This window comes from Saimiri boliviensis, chromosome 15 (assembly GCF_048565385.1).
Source record: "Saimiri boliviensis isolate mSaiBol1 chromosome 15, mSaiBol1.pri, whole genome shotgun sequence".
NCBI classification, from domain to species: domain Eukaryota; kingdom Metazoa; phylum Chordata; class Mammalia; order Primates; family Cebidae; genus Saimiri; species Saimiri boliviensis.
In genome coordinates, this window is record NC_133463.1 from 35484482 (window position 1) to 35509969 (window position 25488).

The 25488-nt window shown below is 37.8% G+C and overlaps 1 protein-coding gene across 3 annotated transcripts in view; it reads right to left on the reverse strand.

The window, feature by feature from the left end:
• The window catches only part of LRRC69 (leucine rich repeat containing 69), a 129712-nt gene that overhangs the window by 3861 nt on the left and 100363 nt on the right, over positions 1 to 25488 (reverse strand). The window contains exon 10 of one of the 3 annotated variants that reach the window (XM_074386880.1): positions 10777 to 10866. The exons of 1 other annotated variant lie outside the window; for it this stretch is intronic. Coding sequence is in view for 1 of the 2 variants with exons in the window: in XM_074386884.1 (XP_074242985.1) it covers positions 10849 to 10866 (18 nt within the window). In the remaining variant the exon portion in view is untranslated. Of the gene's footprint in view, positions 1 to 10776; positions 10867 to 25488 lie in introns of those variants that run through there. One more of the 3 variants, XM_074386884.1, reaches the window with a different exon arrangement.

A 25488-nucleotide genomic window follows, 5' to 3' on the forward strand; every position in this document is an offset into this window, starting at 1 on the left:
GGTCTCTTGGGCAATTATGAAGTGTGAGGGAATTTGGCCAGGCTTAAGTGAAGAAAGAGACTTTTGAGAAATGTTGTGCAGGTTATAAATTGAATCATGTTTAATGGTTTCTGAGAGACATAAGAGTGAAATTCTTTTCACAATACTTTTTAATACTTTTGATTTTGACATGAGACTTCTTTGAATGTGGTATCTGTGGAGACTGGGACACCTAAGGTACTGATTTATATACAGGCTCCAATGAAAAATATAGATCAGACATTGGAAATTAACAACCCCAAACTCATACCTACCTCAGGAAGTTGACATACAGCATTTCTAAGAAGAGGACACTGGAAGTTCTCATCTGAGTGGAAAGTGAAGTCGGATACTAAGGAAGGTCATACTCTGCTCACCAAGCCACATAGCTGGCATGGGGACACACCCACATGAAGTGGGTAATTTGTATTAAGTCTACCCAACAGAGTACTTTTTTCTAATTTACCCAAAGTTTCATGTAGGCACATCCCTGAATCCAATCTCTGCTTTAATTTTTCCAATTACTAAAATTAACAGGCTTAGAAAAATAACCTATTCCAATTTTCTAACACTGTGATTGTTAGAACATGTTTTCCCAATTATTGAGGCAAAATCTGCTACTTAAGAGCCTAATCCCAATGACACATAACACATAATTAGTTCTTCAGTTTCAGGCCTAATTAATTTAGTATAACTCTCTAAAGAGTTCTGATAGTTTATGGCGCTGTTTATTTCAAAAATACTCTTACATTCAAATATGGATGCACATATATAAGCTAATTACAGTCCTGAACAGTACAGTTGATATTTTTCTCATGATAGGCCAACCAGTACAGTAGAGTGAGCAAACTTATACGTTCTAAACAATGTTTGCCAACGTGTCTTACTTTGCTTTCTTTGGGTTAAATAGAAATTTCCAATATGTTTCTTTGGTGTGTTTTTTTCTTTCTGCTATTATTTCATATTCTGTGATCTATTTTGATACATAACAGGGGCCAAAGCAATATAAATCTAGTGAAGTCACAAAATGCCTAGGGACCAGGTGCAGTGGCTCACATCTGTAATCCTAGCACTTCGGGAGGCAGGGGTGGGAGGATAACATAAGCACAGGAGTTTGAGCTCAGTCCGGGCAATGTAGTGAGATCTCATCTCTAAAAATAAAGAAATAACTAAATTTAATCAATTAATTAATTAAGTTGGGTGTGGTGGCTCATGCCTGTGGTCCCAGCTGCTTGGGAGGCTGAGGCAGGAGGATCACTTGAGCTCAGGAGGTCAAGGCTGCAGTGAGCTGTGATCATGCCTACTACATTCCAGCCTGGGCAGCAGAGCAAAATCCTCTGTCAAACACACACACACACACACACACACACACACACACACACACACACACACAAAACTAGCAATTTTAAAAATGCCTAGGGAAAGAATCACTTTATCTTCAAACACACGTTTTACAATATTTTCAAAGAAATCATTAAAAAAATAAAGAAAAGAGGGAAAAGGAGAAAAAGGAAAAAAAAGGAAGAGGAGAAAGAAAAAAGGAAAAGGAGAAAGAAGAGAAAGGAAGGGAAGAAAAGGTAAAGCAAAAGAGAAAGCAGTAAAAAATAATTAATTAATTGAGGATTAATAAAAGCCTTTTCTCATTTCTAACAACTAATAAACAATAAGTAAAATAAACTATGGCCACATCATGGCTTATGAAGATTTGAAGATGCTTAAAAAGAGATTTACCCAATAGACATGCAGGAAATTCATCTCCCTAAGGATTACATAATTGTGTGTCTGTAACTTGCTTTAGCAATCCTATTTCTAGAAACATTAACCTCTGTGCTAAAGGAAATATGTGTATATTGGAAGATTATCATTCTGCCTCTCTTCTGTATTCTCATTTTGCAACTACAAATACTAAGTTCCTTCAGTTATTCATAATGTGATATATTTTTCATCTTTTTACTTGTATTTATGTCTTTATATTTAAAACAGGTTTCTTTTAAATGGTGTATAGTTGGGTCTTGCTTTTTTAGTCCAATGTGACAATCTGTGTCTTATTTATACCATTTACACTTAATTTAACTATTTATGTGGTTGGGTTTTAATCTACCATCTTGCTACTTTGTTGCATGTGGATTGTGAGATTTTTTACTCTGGCTAATGAAAACATGAACTGTGATGAAAACATGGAAACTATGTGAGTTCCAAAGGTTACACATTTAATCATTCCCCAGTGTCCACAGATTCCTCCCATTCATGTACACATTATTAGTTAGCTGAACATTCTGCATGTGCAGATTTCTGAGGTTCTCTATCGCTGTGTCTCTCCTCTCTCTGGTACTCTGCCATGTGAAATCTAGCTGCTTTGGAGTCTCCAGACTCAGCTCCTTCTCTTCAACCTGTGAAGATTGCCAGCCTCCTCCTGAGTTCTCCTCCACCCCCACTCTTCTGCATCATGGCTGCAAACTTTTCTAAAAGAAGATGGACAGTCTTAATGCTTATTTTGTTTATTTTCCATCTTTCCAAGATTACTGTCCTCCACTGTCTGATGTCCAAAGTCTTGACACTATTGTTTTACATATTGTATCAGGTTATTTTTATTTGTTTCAAGCAGGAGGTTAAATCTACTCCCAATTACTCAAAATTGGCTAGAGATGGAAGCTATCCATTATATAATGTGGCTTTTAAACTGTCCAACATTATCACCTTCCCCATGACCTGCCACAGCTTGCCGATTTTCATTTTAGAATATGCTACCAAAATTTAACCCAATTTTTAGCTGTGTTCTGACTTTAAAAGCATAAACAGTGCCACATAATTAAATTTTAACTTTTTCCATATCCACCGCTATTTAAGTGATAAATTCTCTGTACTTTTTTATGTAGAAGATTTTCATAAAAATTTAAGCATAACATTTTCTATGAAACCTTGTCTGATATTTTGAATCTAGCCAATTAATTCGTTGTATCAAAAAAATTTAAATCTGATTCTGCTATTATCAATACTGATAATTATGCTTTTCACTTAACTTATTAGCTATTCCTCTAAACACTGTTATCTGTACTAGTCAGCTGAGGTGGTTATAACAAAATACTATAGACTGGGTGGCTTAAACAATAATTTATCACTCATGGTTTTGGAGGCTGAGAAGTTCCAGATCAAAGTGTCACCTGATTCAGCTCCCTGATGAGGGCTTTCTTACTGGATTGCAGATGGCCACTGTTTCTGTGCATTCTCACACGGCAAAGAGAAAGAGGAAGAAAGCTCTCTGGTTCTTCCTCTTCTATGGGTATCATTGCCACCATGATAACCCTACTGTCATGACCTTATCTAAGTCTAACTGCCTCCCACAGGCCCTGTCTCTAGATTCCATCACATTGGGAGGCTAAGCCTTCAACATATTAATTTTGGAGGAATACAATTTAATCCATGGCATTAGTAAAAAAACTGATTAAGAATGCTATATATAAGCCTTTATTAAAATCATTCGTGAAAAAGAAAAACTGGATATATTTTGTAGTCCCTGTATTTCATATCAAAATTTATTCCTTGGTAGGCATTGTTTGAGAACAATCAAATGGAATTTTTTCATGTTGTCTAAAAAGATATGGAAGCTCATATCAGACTAATTACTGAAATCAAATATATTATGTCTTCAGCAGTCATGTAAATTTTCCATATAATACTTCTATTAAAAGATATTGAAGTTTGTCTAAAAATTTCATTAGTCTCTGTCCCTGGATAGAGAGTTCCTACCTGAAAGGGATAATAATTGCAGGGGAAAATGGACTATTCAAAACTATTGTGTTACTCAGAAGAAAAATGGCTAAAATACTCCATAGAGCCTATATTGTTCCAAAGGGATAACACCCTCCCCCTACCCCCCCCCAAAAAAAAACAAATTTAATGAACACTGTCAAATAATGTTTGACATGTAGGGGGAAATTTCAAAACTAGCCTCTGTCTTGTAATGTTAGCCTCATTAAATTTCTTCAAGTTGAAATAGTATCAAAAGGTCATTCCTAATTAAAAGGAGACAAGTAATGTGAAAATCACTTTTACAGCAGTTCTAAGACATAGTCATTCAGCTTTTTCTGTGCAAAGTAGGGAATTATTCTAAGATGGAGGGCTTATAATTATTTTAGGGTTCCCTCTTCCTTACAAGAAATGTTTTTTAAGACAATTATTATGCCCATATAAATATGAGTAAGTGTACAAAGTTAAAAAATAACCAAACTATTCTCATGTATATTAATTGGACATTAAAACTCAACTTTTAAAGTTGACTTTATAATTTTGTTTTTACTTTCAAGCTTTATGGCTTCGTATTCTGTGTCAAACATCAATGGAGCAAAATGCACAAAACACTTTGAGAGGAATCCAGATGCTATTTATTTTTCTCAGTATTTTTCTTCATTTTTCTGATTAAATAACCAAATTACTGCCATAAAGTAGACAATTTGAGAAAGTATAGAAAAAGCATTTTAAAAGATAAAGAAAATATGTTCCATAATCACACTGTGGATTTAAATTTTGGTATAATTTGTTCTAGCTTTTTAATGTGAAATATCTTTCTTTATGTAGTTGAGGCATTACTATACATGCACTTTTTTATTTCACTGATATTTATATCATAAGCTTTTGTCATATCATCAGAAACTCTTAGAGAAAATAGTTTTTAATGAATGTACAATATTTCTTCACAAAAATGTACCATAGTTCACTTACCCAAGGAGTAGAAACTGGTTACTCCCATTTTTTTTTATTATTACAGATAACACTAGGGTAAGCATCTCTGGGAATAAATCTTTAAGTAGATTTCTGATTGTTTCCTTAGAAGTAGAACTATTAGGGTCCAAGTGTCACACAATTATTGCTAATGATGTTATTTTTGTTTCTATGTGCCAATGAGGCTTTTCTGGATCACCATTTTACATGCCCCTGGACCTATAAAAAACTCATCTTTTAAGGGTCTCACTCAACACTGTTGGGTATTGACAACACTTAACTGATGTCTGGTTTTCTGGATCAACTGAATTTCCACTAAGAATTTAGAGCATTCATGCTTTCCCAGGATCTTAAAGCCATGGACTATATTTTTCTTTTGCGCTTGTTTTCTCTTGATAATTTACATTCCACAGCTGAAAACCTAATTTAAATATGGGTTACCGCTAATGTCTTATTCCCAAACAGTACATAATAATATTCAGAAATTTGCAGTGCTCAAGCTTATTTGTCTCAGGAGGTCAAATTGAATGGCCAAGTATAACCCAGACAGTGAGGTCAAAGTACTATTGCAGGAAAAGGGACAGTGAGTAATTATGTTTCTCATTTATTGGAAGATACAGAACAAGTTTATAAGCCATTTTAGTTTCTTAAAAATGCAAAATTTTAAGAAACTTTTTAGACTCTCCACAAAGCATTTCTTTCACTTCAAGAAACAGCATATAGGGAACAGTTCCAGAGTTCTCATTCTCCCTATTAATTAGTAACACAACTGAAATTTAATCTAGAAGTTTCAAAGTTTACATTGCATACAGATTAAGATGATATTTTGTACCATATTCACTATATTACTAGCAGTAAAATACATATACTAGAGTAGATAAACCAATCCTTATGGAACTTTACTTTTTATTCATGTCAAAAGAAACATAACAAAAAATAAATATTTGAAGTGTAGTAATATGGAACCAGACAACCAACCAGCACATTGGCAAGCAAAGCTGAAATTCAATCCCAACAAAGCCAAAACTCAATGCCAACTTTTCAAGGTCTTCGAGGGAAGAATTTAGATAAGTAGAGTACCAAGGACAATGCTTGGCACACAGGAGAGGTACTGATACATGTCAGTTGTTAGCTTCCATAAATTCATTAGTTGCTAAGATAATTTTGATAATGTTTGAATCTTTCAGCACTTTTGAGTTGTTTTTAATATGCCTTAATACATTAAAAACATAAAGGAATAATACCATATATGTCTTACTTCCTGCCATTCTTCAATTTGAATGGAATGTTTTCCTTTTTCCTGGGATGGACAATCTTACCCACTTTGTAATTCCTTTCAAACCTGTCTACTTAGCCCCTGAATTGAAAAACAACTCAGGCCGGGCACGGTGGCTCAAGCCTGTAATCCCAGCACTTTGGGAGGCCGAGGTGGGTGGATCATGAGGTCGAGAGATCGAGATCATCCTGGTCAACAAGGTGAAACCCCGTCTCTACTAAAAATACAAAAAATTAGCTGGGCATGGTGGTGTGTGCCTGTAATCCCAGCTACTCAGGAGGCTGAGGCAGGAGAATTGCCTGAACCCAGGAGGCGGAGGTTGCGGTGAGCCGAGATCGCGCCATTGCACTCCAGCCTGGGTAACAAGAGCGAAAAAAAAAAAAAAAAAAAAAAAAAAAAAACAAGAAAGAAAAAAAAAAGAAAAGAAAAACAACTCAACCAACCCAAATGCCCATCGATGATAAGCTGCACAGGGAAAATGTGGCACATATACACCATGGAATACTATGCAGCCATAAAAAATGATGAGTTTGTGTCCTTTGTAGGGACACGGATGACCCTGGAAACCATAATTCTCAGCAAACTGACACAAGAACAGAAAACCAAACACCACATGTTCTCATTCATAGGCGGGTGTTGAACAATGAGAACACAGGGACACAGGGAGGGGAGCGTCACACACTGAGGTCTGCTGGGGGGAACTAGGGGAGGGACACTGAAGGGTTGGGAGTTGGGGAGGGCTAACATGGGGAGAAATGCCAGATATAGGTGATGGGGAAGAAGGCAGCAAACCACATATATAAAGAAAAACAACTCAAATCCATCCTTGTCAATCCTGTGTCAACACAGATGAATTAGTTCTTGAATTAAAATACTGAAATGCAGAGTTGAGAAGAATTCTGAAGCATTATGTTCAGTAAGAAATTTTGCATAGACCCATAACTGCCACAGGCATTAGTGGATGTAACCACAACATAGTGTGAATCTATCATTACTGCTCTAGGAATTTTTAGTCTAAGGAAATTCCTTTTGAGAGCTAGCAGAAATATTTTCTCATATTTTCATCTATATATCATTTAAAACAAACTGACTCTGGGTATAATCTATAAAAACAAGATTTTATTGCTGTTAAAACTAGGGCCAAAATAAGAAGTAATAAATTTGCTTAGTAGTACATAGTACTTATGCCTATCAATCCCTTTAGACGTCCATAAAGGAATTATTTTTATGGATCATGTAATAACTTGTATTTAAAATAAAATCTAATTTAATATATATGTCCAAAGTTTTCTACCCTATAAATGTTCTTATTATTTGTAGTCACTCTCTTAATAAGTTGCTTTAAAAATTATGCAGGATGATCAGATTTTTTTGACACATTTTCTATACCCAAGAAAGACCTAAGAGTTCTTAGGTCTTCCTTGAGGGAGAGATATACTTCAAGATACTTAACTGGGATTGTAGGAGTCTTTAAAACCAAGGAGCAAAGACATAAGAGTTCCAGACCTAAACTGCCCTTCTTGAATGTATTCTTGATGTTAGTAAGAAGGCAAATTGTATATATGACCTTTCCCACATTCTAATCAAATCTTGTGTTGATAATGAACAAAAAAGTGAATGTAACAGAAGTGACTATACCACACACATTAATAAAGCAATCTCTGAACCTGATGAGACACTTTGGCTATAGAATAAAGGTTATTTTCATATCCCACCTCCATTCTCATGAGCACTGTCAAATGGCAACCAGTGGAAGACAGAGAGCTTGTCAACTTATCCATAGTGAAGAAAACAAAGAATACCACCCAAGAATATGCCTTTCATTTCTTACAGCCCCAGGATGATCATCAGATAAGGAAAGTGAAATAGAAAAAGAAAGGGAATATAATATCTCTCCTATGAATTTTTAATTCCTTTACAGAGTCCTCTTATTTTTGTTGATAATGTAATTAGATTGAAAATCAAATGGATATATTCAAGAATGTAGCAGTGGTAAAAGCAACATAGCAAAAATTCGGGAGCCCAAAAATGTCAAAGAGGAATGTTTTCATGCGACTGCATCTATGGTGATACTATTAACACTACTACAAGAGAGACAGAGAATGAGAATCTTGGAATCCACCACAATAAGGTGATGATTAAACCCTAGGAAATAATACTGATAGAGTGAAGTATGGGATTAAAGATGGAAAAACATCAAATACAGAGAAACAAAGGAAGATGAGGGCTTAGGAAAGTATGGAATTTAGCTATTAGAAAGTTGCTGAGTGACCTTTGGAAGAGGACTTCATTATAATGTTGGGTGCAGAAACCAGATTGCAGTTGAAGAGTGAATGAGTGATAATGAAATAGGGGATATGCTTTCAAGAAGTATAATCAAACAGGGTGCAGAGAAAGCTTGAAGTTTTTAAAGGTAGAAATCTCTAATCATGTTTATAGAGAAAGAAAAGACATGGGAGAGAGAAAAAGAGTGAAAATGAGGCAGGCAGGATGATGCCAGATGGAGCAAGTCTGGAAAGGGGCAAGAAGTAAAGGGATAAAGGGCACCAATTACAAGAGTATCCTTTAAAAAGATAAATATCTATTCCTCAGAGAGAAGTATCGAGGAAGGAGAGAATCTGAGAGAGAGAGAAAAGAAATTGAGTTTTTTGTTGTTGTTGTTAAACTGCCCCAACTTAATTGAAGTAACAGTTATGTATTGCCAGATTTAGCAAATAAAAATATAGGTCACCTAGTTAACTTGAATTTCAGATACACAAGAAAAAATTTTAGTGTAACTATGTCCCACACAACATTTGGAATATACTTACATAAACAATAAATGATGTTGTTGTTCATCTGAAATTCAGTTTTGCATGAGACATGCAGTAAAAAAGTCATTCATTAGACACACAAATATAATGGGCATCCTGCAGATTTTGGTGTAGTGAATTGGGTTGGGAATACCCTAACAGAGCTCAGGGTATGTTCTACCCCTGGCCACCAGCTTGCTGTGTTACCAGGGAGCATGTCTGTCAATGAGAGCGGGTAGTAGTAACAGTCAAATGGGGTTTGAATTCTGTTCTACTTAGCTTTGTATTCTTCTGCAAGTTTGGCTGACAGAAGGATTAAATGAAATAATTTACCTAAAGTACAAAACACAAAGGTTGTCACAGAGTAAGCAACTGGTGTGGTGAGGAATGGCACTGGGAGTAGAGGCTGTAGTTTTTTTTCCGCATATATATATAAATTTTATGTAGTAAATAGTAGCATCAGAACTGTTTGTAATAATACTGACAATCAGTATTAGTTGGGTTTCAGAACTGGTAAGTCGGACACTCACATTGAAATGGCCCTTCTTGCACTAACTCTTAAAGCAACAGTGTCATCTAGTGGCTGTAAAGTCAATAACGAACAATTAAGAACACCTGGATAAAACTTGTGAAGTTTTTATCTGCACAGAAGTTAATGAATTTATATCAGTGATGAATGTTGATCATAATATTTTCTATAACCTATTACATCAACTCATCTCATTTTGTCTCATTAAAATGATGCACTCTACAACATGAGGTCATTGAGTATCTTCTGTCCTTACCTACTTCTATTAAAGAAGCATACCAGGAGGGTTTAAATATGAAATTATTCAGATGGACTTTGGACTTCCTGGGCCTTCTCCTAATTCTATTATTCCTTGAGAACTTTGGCAGAAGGGGAGGAAAAGTGAGCAAAGCTGGAAATATGAAGCTTGAGGCTTTCTCAATTACCAGCTTCAAATTGCTTTTCGTTCTATTTAGGTTAGAGGGTTCTATTTTCTTTCTCATGTAGTTAAGAATATCTGTGCTTTCTTTTTGGAAAAGAAATTTTCCCCAAACACAAATTAAGATATAAATATTTGGTTACAATTTTTGTTTCTGTATTAATTGGGGACCAGTGTCTATTCCAGATACATTATGTAGCTCTGTCTCGAGGGCTTTTAAAAGAGATGAGAGATTTATAGTTCCTAAAGTTATGTATGTAAGTAAAATTTTCAGAAAGTAATGAATAGGGCAGTTTTTGTTCACTTCCAGAAGTGTCAAAACAAATTAAGTTAAGAATCCCAAGTAGCTTTTAGGGGAGATTTCACTCTGCCCCCATTTAAGCTATTTGTTATATGAGAATATTATAGAAGTCACAAACTAGAATCCCATGGCCTAATGGTCAAAAGATGGTTAAATTAAGTAAACTTGGCATTAAAACTGGTAATATATCAACTCAGATATGGCTCAAGAGTTATTAATCAATGACTGTTGGGAGTATTTCCTGAGTTTGTGAGAAATACATATATTTTAAACATCAGTTTGAAATCAGTCCTTTTAAAGAACCAATCTTTTTTTAGGTATATTTTTTAAGTCCCCAGACAATAATTTTCAATTACCAAATATTTCTGTGGATCCTAGACCTTTCACAGTTTTTTCTTCCCCTAGACTCCCCTTCACCCAAAATCTCTCATAAATATTTTATAGCTGACACTGTTTCACAATATTCCTAGACTGGTGGGAATTCTAATTTTCTCTTTTCCTCTAGACAGGAATGAGTAAAGATATGAACATGGATAATTTATTAGAAACTGCATGCCAGATTCCTTAAAGTCAGTCCTAAATATGAGTGAGAATTTACCTCCAGTAATATTTCTTTCCATTTCCGCTAGTTCTCCTTTTCCTCTTGCTATTTATTTTCAAGCCCTCAATGAATAGAGCTTAGACATAATTCTACCTTGCAGAAATTCCAGGCACTTGGACTGGACATGGTGGCTCACGCCAGTAATCGCAGCACTTTGGGAGGCTGAGGTGAAGGTATCACTTGAGACCTGGGCATTATGGCAAACCCAGTTTCTACAAAAAAATTAAAAATAAAAATATTAGCCTGGCATGGTGGCTCACAACTGCAGTCTCAGCTAGTCAGGAGGTTGAGGTGGAATGATAACTTGAGACCAGAAGGCAGAGGTTTGCAGTGAGCCAAAATCACACCACTGCACTACAGCCTGGGTGACAGAGGAAAACGCCATCTCAACAAAAAAAAAAAGGAAAGAAAAACAGAAAGAGAGAGAGAGAAGGAAGGATGGAGGGAAGGAGGGAAGGAGAGAAGGAGGGAGGGAGAAGGGAGGAAGAGAAAGAAGAAGAGGGGGAGGGAAAGAGAAAGAGAGGGAGGGAGGGGAGAGGGAGAGAAGGAAGGAGGGAGAGAAAAAGAGGGAAGGAGGGAGAAAGAGAGGGAGGGAGAGAGAAAGGGGAGGGAAGAGAGAGAGAAAGAAGGAAGGCAGGGAGGGAGGGAGGGAAGAAGGAAAGAAAAAGAGAAAGCGAAGGAAGGGAAGGAAAGGGAAGGGAAGGGGAGTAGGGGAGGAAGGGCAGGAAGGCAGGCAGGAAGGAAGACTGTTTAGCAACAATGACAAGCCTATTCACTGAATGAGAAGATTGTTTTCAATTTTTCCATTTGCAAAAAATATAGGGTTTTCATTCTGGTTTGGCTGTTTTATTTAACAGCATCAAATACTTCAACACTTAATATCTGAATTCCTTCATGGGACTTGAGAATGAAGCAAGTATTTTATGAAGCTGTAAAGAAGGCAAAGACAGGTATCTTTCACTGTTAAGTCTCTGCCCCATTTTCATTTAAATAGGAAACACTTTTACACTGTTGGTGGGAATGTAAATTAATTCAACCATTGTGGAAGACAGTGTGGCGATTCCTCAAGGACCTAAAAATAGAAATCCCATTTGACCCAGCAATCCCATTACTGGGTATATATCCAAAGGATTATAAATCATTCTACTACAAGGACACGTGCACACGAATGTTCATTGCAGCACTGTTTACAATAGCAAAGACCTGGAACCAACCCAAATGCCCAACGATGATAGACTGGATAGGGAAAATGTGGTACATATACACCATGGAATATTATGCAGCCATCAAAAACGATGAGTTCACGTCCTTTGTAGGGACATGGATGAACCTGGAAACCATCATTCTCAGCAAACTGACACAAGAGCAGAAAATCAAACACCGTATATTCTCACTCATAGGCGGGTATTGAACAATCAGAACACATGGACACAGGGAGGGGAGCACTACACACTGGGGTCCGTTGGGGGGAAATGGGGGAGGGATGAGGTGGTGGGGAGGTGGGAAGAGATAGCATGGGGAGAAATGACAGATACAGGTGAGGGGACAGAAGACAGCAAACCACACTGCCATGTGTGTACCTATGCAACAATCTTGCATGTTCTTCACATGTACCCCAAAACCTAAAATGCAATTAAAAAAAAATAAATAAATAAATAATATTTAAAAAATAAAATAAATAAATAAAAAACAAAAACAAAAAGAAAACAGAGGGCCAGCCCATTTTAATACATCCAGTAACAATGACTACATGTCATTGCTTTAGTAATGGCTAAATGGTAGGCAACTACTCTACTTCTTAAGAGAGCCGGAAGAACTTTCTAATGCACTAATTAATGGAGGGGTTAGTGGCCCACCCTGAAAAATAACAGCTTTAACATTTTGAGCAGAATTAAGAAAAGTTTGTGATATGTCCAATAGACTTGCTTAAAGCCAATTAAGTTACAGAGTTTGTGAGCTCCAAAATATATTCTTAACCAACATTTCACACCGAGAAAGATGGTAGTCATCCACTGAAGGGCATGAAAAAAACAGATACAAGAACTTTCAGAGAATTGAGGATTATACTAGTTAAAAAGAAATTAAACTAAGTTAATTAGGAAAATAATTTCAAGATTCACATAAACCGGTATTAAATCTATTCTTCTTGTTTCCGTTTTCTACATCTGCCCCTGATCAATTTGAAATAAGCTGATGTTTCTGGAAACCCAGATTAGAATCTCATCCTTAAACTTTCGGAGAAGAGAAGAGCCCAGAGACAGAGTGAAGGCGATAAAGAGAATGGAAGGCTGTTCCGGGGGCTGGAGGACAGTAACTCATTCACATGTCTAAAAAGTATGTCTGCAGCAACAAGGGGGTTCAAAAGATAGTTGTAGCAATTCTGGCTTTCTGGAGGACTCTATAACCAAAACATAGGTGGACTGAAAATAAAACACATTGAACTATACAGAAGCAGGTGAGAGTTTCAGGTGTGCTTTGGGACAAGTTGCTTTATCTTTTCAGCTTTGAGGAACATATTTGCCAGAAAGGTGAGATTTTGGGTTCCATGCCCCTTTCCCACATTTTCTTTTTCTTTCTTTCTCTATCTGCTCTTTCTCTTCTCTTTCTTTCTTTTTTCTTTTTTCTTTTTTTTCTTTTCTTTCTTTTTTTTTTTTTTTTTTGAGACAGAATCTTGCTCTGTTGCCCAGGCTGGAGTGCAGTGGTGGGATCTTCACTCACTACAATCCCCGCTTCCTGGGTTCAAGTGATTCTCCTGTCTCAGCCTCCTGAGTAGCTGGGATTACAGGCATGTGCCACCATGCCCGGATAATTTTTTTATTTTTAGCAGAGATTGGGTTTTGTCATGTTGGCCAGGCTGGTTTCAAACTCCTGACCTGAGGTGATCTGCCTGCCTTGGCCTCCCAAAGTGCTGGGATTACAGGCATGAGCCACGGCGCCGGGCCCCTCTGCCATATTTTCTAAGGGGAAAGCTGTCTACTGTTCTTTCACACTGTCTCTTCAGTGACCTACTTTCCTCCTTTTTCTCCTGATGTTTCCTCTTCTCTTCTGCACTTTTCCTGCTTTGTCTTATTATAGAAAGGATCAATCTGATGAATCTTAATTAGCCTGAAATAAATTTTCCTCTGTTTGAGGGTTTCTTTTTCATTAGGGTCTCACCAGAATATCAAAAAGCACAATTTAAATACAATCAGGCAAGACTGTGGAAGCATCTTTAAAACCGAAGGCATTCTCCACCAACTTGGAAGTATTCCCAATATAATTCAGTTCTCCCAATGAACATTAAGCACATTCTTGGCTAGAATTGTCAAACCTTAATTTGTCAGTAATCACCAGCTTTCAAAAATGCATAGCCTTTCTTGAAATCACAGGAGCCCCAAGAGATCAACTCATACAATCATCTGTATTCTCTAAATGCTTTTTCCCTAGTAAAATCAACATTTTGTTTAGCTTGAAGCTTCATAGAGGTGTATTACAAGCATGTTAGGCACAAGCAGTGTCTGACTCTTTTATATAATGCTTTCAGCCTTCTAGATGTCTGTGAACAAACACTAGCTCCATGAAATAGGCCAATTTAGGATGTCTGAAAACATCATCACTAGGTCTCCCCTCTCCTTGTCACTTGTTCAAGCATCCTGGCACTCTGATTTCTCCAAATCAAACCAATGGGATTTTCTGAGGTGCTTCTGAAATTCAGCAAGACATGTTTAACTCGAAAAACTGATTATGGGGCACGTGCCCTGGAAAATCTGCTGGTAAAATGCAAAAGGGAATATCCTTAATATTGTAAAGGAATAAATTATCCCTTTCATGAAAAGTGAAGTTTGGAATCATCAGTAAAATGCCTGGTATCATTTCATCACAGATTCTCTCAGTTTCTGTAAATATTCTTCTAAAAATATAATATATCAGAATTATCATTCTGATAATACAGACCCTATATGTAGGGAAATTAAAAATAGCCTATTTTGGTTAGAAATAAATTTATTTGGTTAGAAATCTGAAAATGCTTACATTGAAAGAATTGAGTTCCATGAAAATTTCTATCAGGAAAGTAACCCTTTATTTATTGCATATGTACTTTAAAAATACATGCAGAGAAACAACTTAATTTCAGATTCATTTTGTTTTTCTTAATGAGTCATTCTGGTCTTAGAAGAACTCGTCTTAGAAGAACACACGCACACACACACGTGCACGCACACACGCGCATACACATACACACACAGAGTTCCCTGTGTCTTACAGCATTTGCCTCTTGCCTGGAGATCAGAAATCAAACTTACAGGCTCTATTTTTTTTCTTACAGTTTTAGGATTTAAAATAATCCGCCCTAAACTGCAAATTGGAACACAGTGATTCAAAGTGCCAGACTCTTAATCCTTCCGGAGGAAAAAAGAAAGAAAAGCATTTCATCGCTGACACAGTCACACCTTATTAAGTGGTCGGTCCCCTTCCAAGAGTGTTCCTTCTGACTTTGCAACAGCCTCCCCATATGTGATTTTGGCCTTCTCCCCAATACAAGAACCTTCTATCCATGTCCCTGTGTCTTTGCTATCTGAGACTACAACATCTAAGGAAATAACTGTTCACTTGTTAAAACCCCATGTAAGACTAGTCAAAAAGAAGAATTAAATTTATAGAGGAATAGCAATGAAATCATAGTCATCCAATGATATAAGGATGTAATTCATTCCTCATCAGAATGCATGCCTTTGCTTATATTTTTCTTTCCAATGGCATGCTGAGCATTTCCACTAATGTCCAGTTAGCATCCTTAATTTCTCATGTCTATCATAAAATCAAACTCATTCTTTCTCATCACATCCAGATCCCCTTTCCAAATCTCTTACCTTGCTACTTGGCACCCATATTTTTTTTTTTTTTTTTTTTTTTTTTTTTTTTGGAGATGGAGTCTTGCTTTGTTGCCCAAGCTGGAGTGCAGTAGCACAATCTTGGCTCACTGCAACCTCAGCCTCCCAGGTTCAAGAGATTCTCCTGCCTCAGCCTCCTGAGTAGCTCGGATTACAGATATCTGCCACCATGCCCTGATAAGTTTTTGTATTTTAGTAGAGACAGGGTTTCACTGTGTTGTCCAGGCTGATCTTGAAATTCTGACCTCGTGATCCGCCCACCTCCCTGGGATTACAGGCATTAGCCACCATGCCCAGACCACATTCTTACAAATACCCAGATAAGACCCAGATAAGATGGAAAGCTCCAAGCTATCCATGTCTCCACCCTCTCCTTTGCTCTTTAATTTATAGTAAGTTGATTCTGTCTCTAAGACAAAGGTCTTCTAAATCTATTTCATGTTCAGTTCCCACTGCTGTAATCTCAACTGTCATTTAGTGTACTCATGCAGGCTAGTTTTATAAACTCAATTTGGTCTTTTTTCTCTTTGCTTGCTTGTACCCTCTTATCTTCTGCACTGTTGTTGTCACCTTTTGCCATTCTCTGTTCTGTAGTATTGAGTATATGCAAAGCATAAGCTTCTAGAAATTCAAGGTCTTCCATGACATCTATTACAAACACTGACTGAACATGTACTATGATGCCACACCATGTGCTTTTCATAAATTGATTCATTTAATATTTATAGTAACCCTCTGAGAAGGGACTCTTTTTTTATGTTATAGGTAGAGAGGTCACTGATAGAGGCCCTGAGAAGTGAGGAAACTTGCTTCTGGTCTCACTGTGGTAAATACAGGAACCTAAGCAAAATGTACCAGGAACCATCAGGGAGAAACCATGTTCCAATTAGAGGGAACTGCATAGAAAACCCCAGGTGGGGACAGCATGGAAGCTTCAGAGCAATGAAAGGAAGATGGTTGGAGGAAACTGAGCTTAAGTAATGAGTGGCAAGAGATAAGATGAGGGAAGAGGTTAAAAAAAAAAAGTTAAATCACAAAGTGCTTATGAGGCATGTCAAGGAGTTGTCTGGCACCCAACAAATGTTTCTATGTATGCTTTGGTTCATAGCAGCTTATTCACATTAAACAAAAATTGGACAAGCCCAAGAATGGATGAACAAAATGTATTACAGTTATATTATGGAATACTATTCAGTAACAAAAAGGAACAAACTCATGATATATGCAATAATATGGATGAATCTTGAAACCAATATACTAAGTGGAAAAAAAGCCTTGCGGAAAAGAATACATACTGTCTGATTCCTTTCACAGGAAGTTCTCAAACAGGCAAAATCTACGGTGGAAAAAAAAATCAGAAAAATGGGTGCTTGTCAAGGGTGAAGTGGAAGCATGAAATTCACCAGAAAGCAGGGATGCCAGGTAAATTTTGAATTTCAGATAAACAAAGAATTTTTTAGCACAAATGTGTTCCATGCAATATTTATGACATTATTATATAAAAAAGCATCCATTGTTTGCTAACATTCATATTTACCAGGGCATCCTATATTTTTATTTGTAAATTCCAGCAACCTTACAGGAAAGGAACATGAGAACATTTTTGGGGGTGGTGGCAATGCTCCATATCTTGAAAAATGTTTGGGAAAGCATTTGCCAAAGTCTTATAAATTTGTGCATAAGAATGTTCATGTAAAAACGATAAAAAGATAAGTATTTAAGTCTAGTTAGTGATATGCACACTGAAATATTAGAATGGAAATATACTAATGTTTCCAACTTCAAAATGCATAAAAAATAAGATATACTGATGACTGAATAGAGGAATAAACAGCTATTTAATAAGGCAAATATAGTAAAATGTTCATTATAGAACCTAGGTGATAGACATATGGGTGTTCATTGCAAAGTTCTTCCAACTTTTCTATATGTTTGAAAATTTTCGTAATAAAACGTTAGAGGGAAAAATTCCTGCCCTACGCTCATGGAGTTTACACTATAGCGGAGGCAGACAGACAATAAATTGTAAATTGTAGAGTGAAATAGAAGGTGTTGAGGAATGAGAAACATAAGGGAAGGACCTCTGTGCATGTTGGAGTGGGCATCATAATTTTAAATAGGGTGTCCAGAGAGGGACTTCCTAAAGGTTGTGGGGAAATGAGCCAGAAGATCTGAGGGAACAGTGGTCCAGGAGAGGAAATAGGATGTGGAGAGTGAGACTGGCAGGATTCGAGCAGGGAAGAGCCTGGTCTGACATTTTAAAGGAAACCCTTTCTGGTCATTGTGCTAGAGACAGATAAAAGTTCTTTGAGGCTTTGTCCATCCACTGCTAAGTTTGGACAACATCTTCCTTATGAGAAGTAGCAATGAATATTTGTTGGATGAGCAATTAGAAACATAAAATGAAAATCTTTCAATGAGATATGGATATTTTCCTTGAGATAGTACTTTCTTTTTCAAACCGTTACTTTCTTGAATGACGCATTTTAATTGGTCAGTTTTAAAACATTTTAAATGCACTTTTTTTGTCCTCTATTTGGAAAGTCAAAATAATAAACCACATGAAACCCCGTTTCTTCAGTCACACCAGAAAGAAATCACAGGATTTGGTTAAAATTAAAGTGACTGGAGGCTTTTTCTAACTTTACTAGGGGAGGGATGGCCATGATCCAGCTTCCCTACTTTCCAATACACTCACTTTCTTCCTCTCTCTCCAAATATGTATCAAATTACTTACAGGAATAAAAGCCAGTAACTTCCCATAAAGTGGTCCTTGCGAAGCTCCTGGCCCATGCAGCCCGTGCCCCAGGCTGTCTGCCTGCAACTCATGAGCCAGGCTTAATACCGACCAGCTTGCTCACCTTCCATCTGCAGTGATACTGATGAGCCCCACCTCACTTAAAGCCCAAACACGTGCCTTTGAATGTGTCAGAACTCTCAGCTGCCCATGGATGGCCTGAATCCAAGAGACTCTAGATCTTTTGCCTTCCCCATCCCACCTTCTAAAGCAGCCTTGCTCTTCTAGTTTTTGTAGCTCATTTTCTCACTCGCCAACACCCGTGTTTACTATTGTTTTACCGTATTAACCATCTTCACTCACTCCAACGATGCATCTAGAAACAAGGCACCTGTCTCCCATCAGCTCAGCTGATTTCTCTAGCCCCTCACAGCACTGATTCCAATGAGACTAGGACCTTTTAAAAGGCCCCCATTAAATTCTGGTGTGCCATGGCTGCTCTATGAGTCTCCAGATTCCTTCCGAACTTCAGGTCAGGCGGTTTCATGCAGTTTGGAGCCCTGTGGCCTACAGAAGGCTCCCAAAGTACCAGCAGTGAATCTGCAGCTTAAGCTGCCTAGGGACATTCTCAAGGCCACGAGGCAAAACAGTTGTCTAGCAAGAGCAAGGGACTTCCAGCCACTTATTTTCTAATAGCTGCAGTCAATAAAATAACCTAGACAACAAGGAATATGCAGAAATATTTTATGAAGAAATACCAATGAGAGTTTCGAATGTTATTCGAGATGTTAGAAGCTTCCTCAAATGAAAAAATTAAGTCCAGCTTCATTAAAAACTTTCTTGGTATTCCCCATTAATAAATATGTTAAGAAAGAAAACAATGCTTTTTAACATAAAAGTCCTAAAATAGCTAACATACCTAATGGCTTATTGCTTTGATTATAGAAAAATAATATCAATATTTTAGCTAGTTTTAGCAACTCTTTATCCACTGGATTCAACTACCCATTGTGAAAAGTTGTTAGAAATATTGAGTAATTAAATGAGAAAATCCATTTGGATTGCATTTACAAACAGGATACACAAATATAAAGAATCAGAGACCATACTTAAATTACTCTTAGTAACTGAGGACATAAATATAATTCATTAATAATCCTAAAATAACATATATTCTTTTGTTTGAAGCTACTTCCCGTAACATAGATGTTAAGAGTTTATAACAAACAGTAAAAGAGACTTCAGTTTCTCCATTTTATTCTCTTTCTGAGGCAAATGTGAGTGAAAAACAAAAATTCCAAAGAGCAGCCACAGAAGAGACAATAAGAGGAGAAAAATTGAAGCTAGATAATTCAAAAAAGTTATTTCTCCAGTTGCTTTAACTTCATCAGAATAAAAAAGTTGGTTATAATTGTTAGAAAATAGTTTGCAGTTTCAGATCCCAAAAAGAGAGTTTCATATGGATTAGATATGGACAAGATAACCACACTATCATATACAAACGCATACGTGTATAGGTGAAGCGAGATCGACTACGTTTCAAATTTAATTAGTCAGTGATTCAGAACAGGAGTTGACCCCAAGGGCAGAAGCAGATGCATCCTTCCAGAGTCTGGTTACCATGGCGACACTTGATACATGACCATGCTACCCGTAACACTAAATTTCTGGCCATCAGAGTCATGGATTTATTTTAGCATGCATTTAGCCTGGGCTTTCGGCTTTTCAAATACTCAACTGGTTCCTATTCATTATATCTGTAGGAGTCACTCATTCACTTGCTTCAGGTCAATGATCAAATATTACCTTATCGGATTCAGGCCCTATATAAAAAGTACTCCCACAATTCTCTATTTTCTGGATCATCTTTTACCTCTCACCAAAGTACTTATCATATTGTTAGCCCATTGTTTATTTTTTATTTCCCTCAACACATGGTTTTGAGGGATATATAGAAGATTCAATTAAAGGGATAGGGTAAAGGACTGGACCTCAGGCATATAGCTCCAAGAGGTAGAAGCAGCCAATCTAGCCCAACCCTTCATGGAGTACCAGCCAGAGGAGGAGCAGCTGGACCGGGGGTAAGTCACTGATGACTTCTGAAAGGCCAGTTGCCATGGCATGGCGGGGCAGAAACCAGGTTGTGGTACCTTAGAATACGACAAGGATAGGAGTAGAAAGGAGATGACAGGGAGCCAATATTTTCTTTTGTGTCACCTGAGATAAATATATGGATAAAATTTTCTCTTCAAGACCAAGATGGCACATACATTGTAGCTGAGATCATAGGGTTAAAATGGTAAACAAAACACTTTTCTGGGAGGTGGCTTACTAGAAGCAGCATGGTTCAGAGGGCTCCCGTCAAAAAAACAAACAAACAAACAAACAAACAAAAACATAAAAGGCATGTGAATCTTTCACTGGCAACAAAGGTATCCAGATTCTCTCATCAAAATTGACCAGAAGGCTGGCAGGACCCACGGAGAGAAGGAAGAGCAGTTTGTGCAGCAGCTCACCTGAGAGCCACACAGGGAAGGGGAATCCCATCCCCCCAGAGAAGGGAGGCAGTGAGTGAGTGTGCTACTTAGCCAGGGATACTGTGCTTTTTCCATGGAGCTGTACAACTCACAGATTGGAAGATCCCACTCACAAACGCATGCCACAGGAGCCTAGTGTTGCAACCCTGGAACGCGCAGATTCTTATAACCTCACAGCTGGAATCTGTTTAAGCCTAACAACTCCCAGGAGGAGAAGCAACCAGCACCTGCTGCCACCACCTGCTGTCTAAGCCCTTTGAGCTCCTTGGGGGAGGAGCAGCAGTCTGCGCTGGGACTCACAATTGCCTAACATGCTAAGCTCCCTAGGTGGGGAAGGGTAGCACCCATTTCTATAGCTCCAGCTTGTGCTTTTTTCCTTCTGGAGCCAGGGATGCTGGATGGCTTGGTCCCAAGGCTTGTCCCCCCAGGCCAACCCACTGGCTGTGGGGCTGTGGCAGTCTGTGGTCAGAATGCCTCTTCAGGTCTAACCCTGACCCATCTTTCCTCAGTGGGCGGGGCTTCCCTGCAGGATCTCCAATACCTCCAGCCAGAGGCTCAGGGCAAGAATTCAGATCTTCCTGGGCCTGAGCCCCTAGAGGGAGGGCTGGTTGCAGTTTCTAATGACCAGCAGACTTAGCCTCTCCTCCTGGCAGTTCTGAGGAATCTGGGCAACCTAAATGAGTGGGTTTTTCCCCAGCAAAACACACCCTCTCCATCAAGGGACAAAGTACTTTGTTAAATGGGTCCTGCTCCCTGTGCCACCAAACTGGGTGAGACCCTCCAACAGGAGTTTTCAGACATGCTATACAGTATACAGGAACAATCCTACTGGCATCAGGGGTTGGCGACCCTTGAGGTCAGAGGTCCCAGAAGAAGGAGGAGGCACCCACCTTTGGTTCTCTCTAGCCTCCTTCAGTGACCTCCCCAAGCATGGGAGTGAATCAGATAAATAGGACCTGAAGTTAAACCCCAGTCAAGGGCAGCAGCCCTACAGAAGAGAGACTTGACTATTGAAAGAAAAACAAACAAGCAGAAAGTGACAACAGCAGCATTAACAACAACAATAAGTCCCCCACAAAAACCCCATCCAAGAGTCAGCAGCTTCAAAACTGAAACTAGACAAACTCACAAAGATGGGAATCAATGAAAAAATGCTGAAAACTCAAAGGCCAGAGTGCCTCTTCTCCTCCAAATGATTGCAATGTCTCTCCATCAAGGGCACAGAACTGGACGGAAGATCAGATGGATGAATTGACAAAAGTAGGCTTCAGAAGATGGCTAATAAAAAACTACAATAAGGTAAAGAAGCATGTTCTAACCCACTACAAAGAAGCTAAGAACCTTGATAAAAGGTTATAGGAATTACTAACTAGAATAACCAGTTTAGAGAGGAACATAAGCAAGCTGATGGAGCTAAGAAACACAACAGAAGAACTTCTTGAAGCAGACATAACTACCAACAGCCAAATCGACTAAGCAGAAGAAAGGATATCAGAGTTTGAAGACCACCTTACTAATATAACACATGCAGGCAAGAATAGATTAAAAAGAATAAAAAGGAATGAATAAAGCCTTCAAGAAATATGAGACTTCATAAAAACACCAAACCTATGATTGATTTGAGTACCGGAAGGAGATGGGGAGAATGGAAACAAGCTGGAAAACACACTTCAGTATATTATCCAGGAGAACTTCCCCAATCTAGCAACACAGGCAAACGTGTAAATTCAGGAAATACAGAGAACACCATTGAGATACTCCACAAGAAGATTAATCCCAAGACACGTAATCATAAGATTCTCCAAGGTCGAAGGAAAAACTGTTAAGGGCAGCCAGAGAGAAAGGCCAGGTCACCTTACAAAGGGAAGCCCATCAGTTCTTTAAAGCCAATGAAAATAAGGAGACAATGTACCAGAATCTCTGGAACACAGCTAAAGCAGTGTTAAGAGGGAAATATATAGCACTAACTTCCCACATGAGAAAGCTAGAAAGATCTCAAATTGGCACCCTAACATCACAATTAAAAGAGCTAGAGAGGGCTGGGCGCAGTGGCTCACGCCTATAATCCCAGCACTTTGGGAGGCCGAGGTGGGTTGATTTCGAGGTCAAGAGATCGAGACCAACCTGGTCAACATGGTGAAACTCTGTCTCTACTAAAAATACAAAAAATTAGCTGGGCATGGTGGCACGTGCCTGTAATCCCAGCTACTCAGGAGGCTGAGGCAGGAGAATTGCCTGAACCCAGGAGGCCGAGATTGCGGTGAGCCAAGGTCGCGCCATTGCACTCCAGCCTGGGTAACAAGAGCGAAACTCCATCTCAAAAAAAAAAAAAAAAAAAAAAAAAAAAAAAAAAAAAGGAGCTAGAGAGGCAAAAGCAAACTAATCCAAAAGTTAGCAGAAGACAAGAAATAACTAAGATCAGGGAAGAATTAAAAGAGATAGAGACATGAAAAGCCCTTCAAAAAATCAATGAATCCAGGAGCTGATTTTTTGAAAAAATTAAAAAAGCAAATAGGCCACTAGCTAGGCTAATAAAGAAGAGAGAAAAGAATCAAATATACGCAATAAAAATGATAAAGGGGGTATCACCATTGACCCCACAGAAATACAAAATATCATTAGAGAATATTATAAACACCTCTACACAAATAAAATAGAAAATCTATAAGAAATGGATAAATTACTGGATGTATACACCCTACCAAGACTAAACCAGAAAGAAGTTGAATCCCTGAATAGACCAATAACAAGCTCTAAAACTGGAGCAGTAATTAAGTGCCTACCAACCAAAAAAAGTCCATGACCAAATGAATTCGCAGCTGAATTCTACCAGAAATACAAAGAGGAGCTGGTACTATTCCTTCTGAAACTATTCCAAACAATTGAAAAGGAGGAAATCCTCCCTGATTTTATAAAGCCAGCATCATTTTGATACCAAAACCAGGAAGAGACACAACAAAAAAAGAAAACTTCAGCAATATTCCTGATGAACACCGATGCAAAAATGATCAACAAAATACTGGCAAATTGAATCCAGCAGCACATCAAAAAATGTATCCACCATGATCAAGTCAGATTCATCCCTGGGATGCAAGGCTGGTTTAACATATGCAAATCAATAAACATAATGTATCACATAAACAGAACCAGTGGAAAAAAACACATGATTATCTCAATAGATGCAGAAAAGGCCTTCAACATCCCTTCATGTTAAAAACTCTCAATAAACTAGATATTCATGAAACATATCTCAAAATAATAAGAGCTATTTATGACAAACCCACAGAAAATTATCATATTGAATAAGCAAAAGCTGGAAGCATTCCCTTTGAAAACTGGTACGAGACAAGGATGCCCTCTCTCACCCCTCCTATTCAACATAGTATTAGAAGTTCTGACCAGGGTAATCAAGAAAAAAGAAAGAAACGAAAAGAAAGAGAGAGAAAGAAATGGTATTCTAGGAAGAGAGGAAGTTAAGTTGTCTCTGTTAGGAGATGACATAATTTTATATTTAGAAAACCCCATCATCTCAGCCCCAAAACTTCTTGAACTGACAAGCAACTTCAAGAAAGTCTCAGGATACAAAACCAATGCGCAAAAAATCAAAAGCATTCCTATACGCCAATAATAGACAAGCAGAAAGCCAAATCATGAGTGAATTCCCATTCACAATTGCTACAAAGAGAATAAAATAACCTAGGAATACAACTTATAAGGGACATGAAGCGCCCCTTCAAGGAGATCTACAAACCACTGTTCAAGGAAAAAAGAGAGGGCACAAACAAATGGAAAAACATTCCATCCTCATGAACAGGAAGAATCAAAATCATGAAAATGGCCATACTACCCAAAGTAATTTACAGATTTGATGCTATTCCCATCAAACTACCATTGACATTTTACACAGAATTAGAAAAAGAATTTTAATTTCATATGGAATCACAGAAGACCCTGTACAGCTAAGACAATCCTAAGCAAAAAGAACAAAGCTACAGGCATCATGCTACCTGACTTCAAACAATACTACAAGGCTACAGTTATCAAAACAGCATGTTACTGGTACTAAAACAGACATGTAGAACACTGGAGCAGAACAGAGGCCTCAGAAATAACACCACACATCTACAACCATCTGATCTTCGACAAACCTGACAAAAACAAGCAATGGGGTGAGATCTCTTATTCAGTAAGTGGTGCTGGGAAAACTGGGTAGCCATATGCAGAAAACTGAAACTGAACACCTTCCTGACACCTTATACAAAAATTAACTCAAGATAAATTAAAAACTAAATGTAAAACCCCAAACCATAAAAACCTTAGAAAAAAAGCCGATTCAGTACAATTCAGAACATAGGCATGGGCAAGGACTTCATAACTAAAACACCAAAAGCAAGTGCAACAAAAGTTAAAATACACAAACAAGATCTAATTAAACTAAACAGCTTCTGCATAGCAAAAGTAACCATTATCAGAGTAAAGAGGCAACCTACAGAATGGGAAGTAATTTTTGCAATCTATCCATCTCACAAAGGGCTAATATCCAGAATTTACAAGGAACTTAAACAAATTTACAAGAAAAAAGACCAATAATCCATCAGAAAGTGAGCAAAGGATATGAACAGACACTTAAAAGAAGACATTTATGTGGCCAATAAACATATGAAGAAAAGCTCAACATCAGTGATCAAC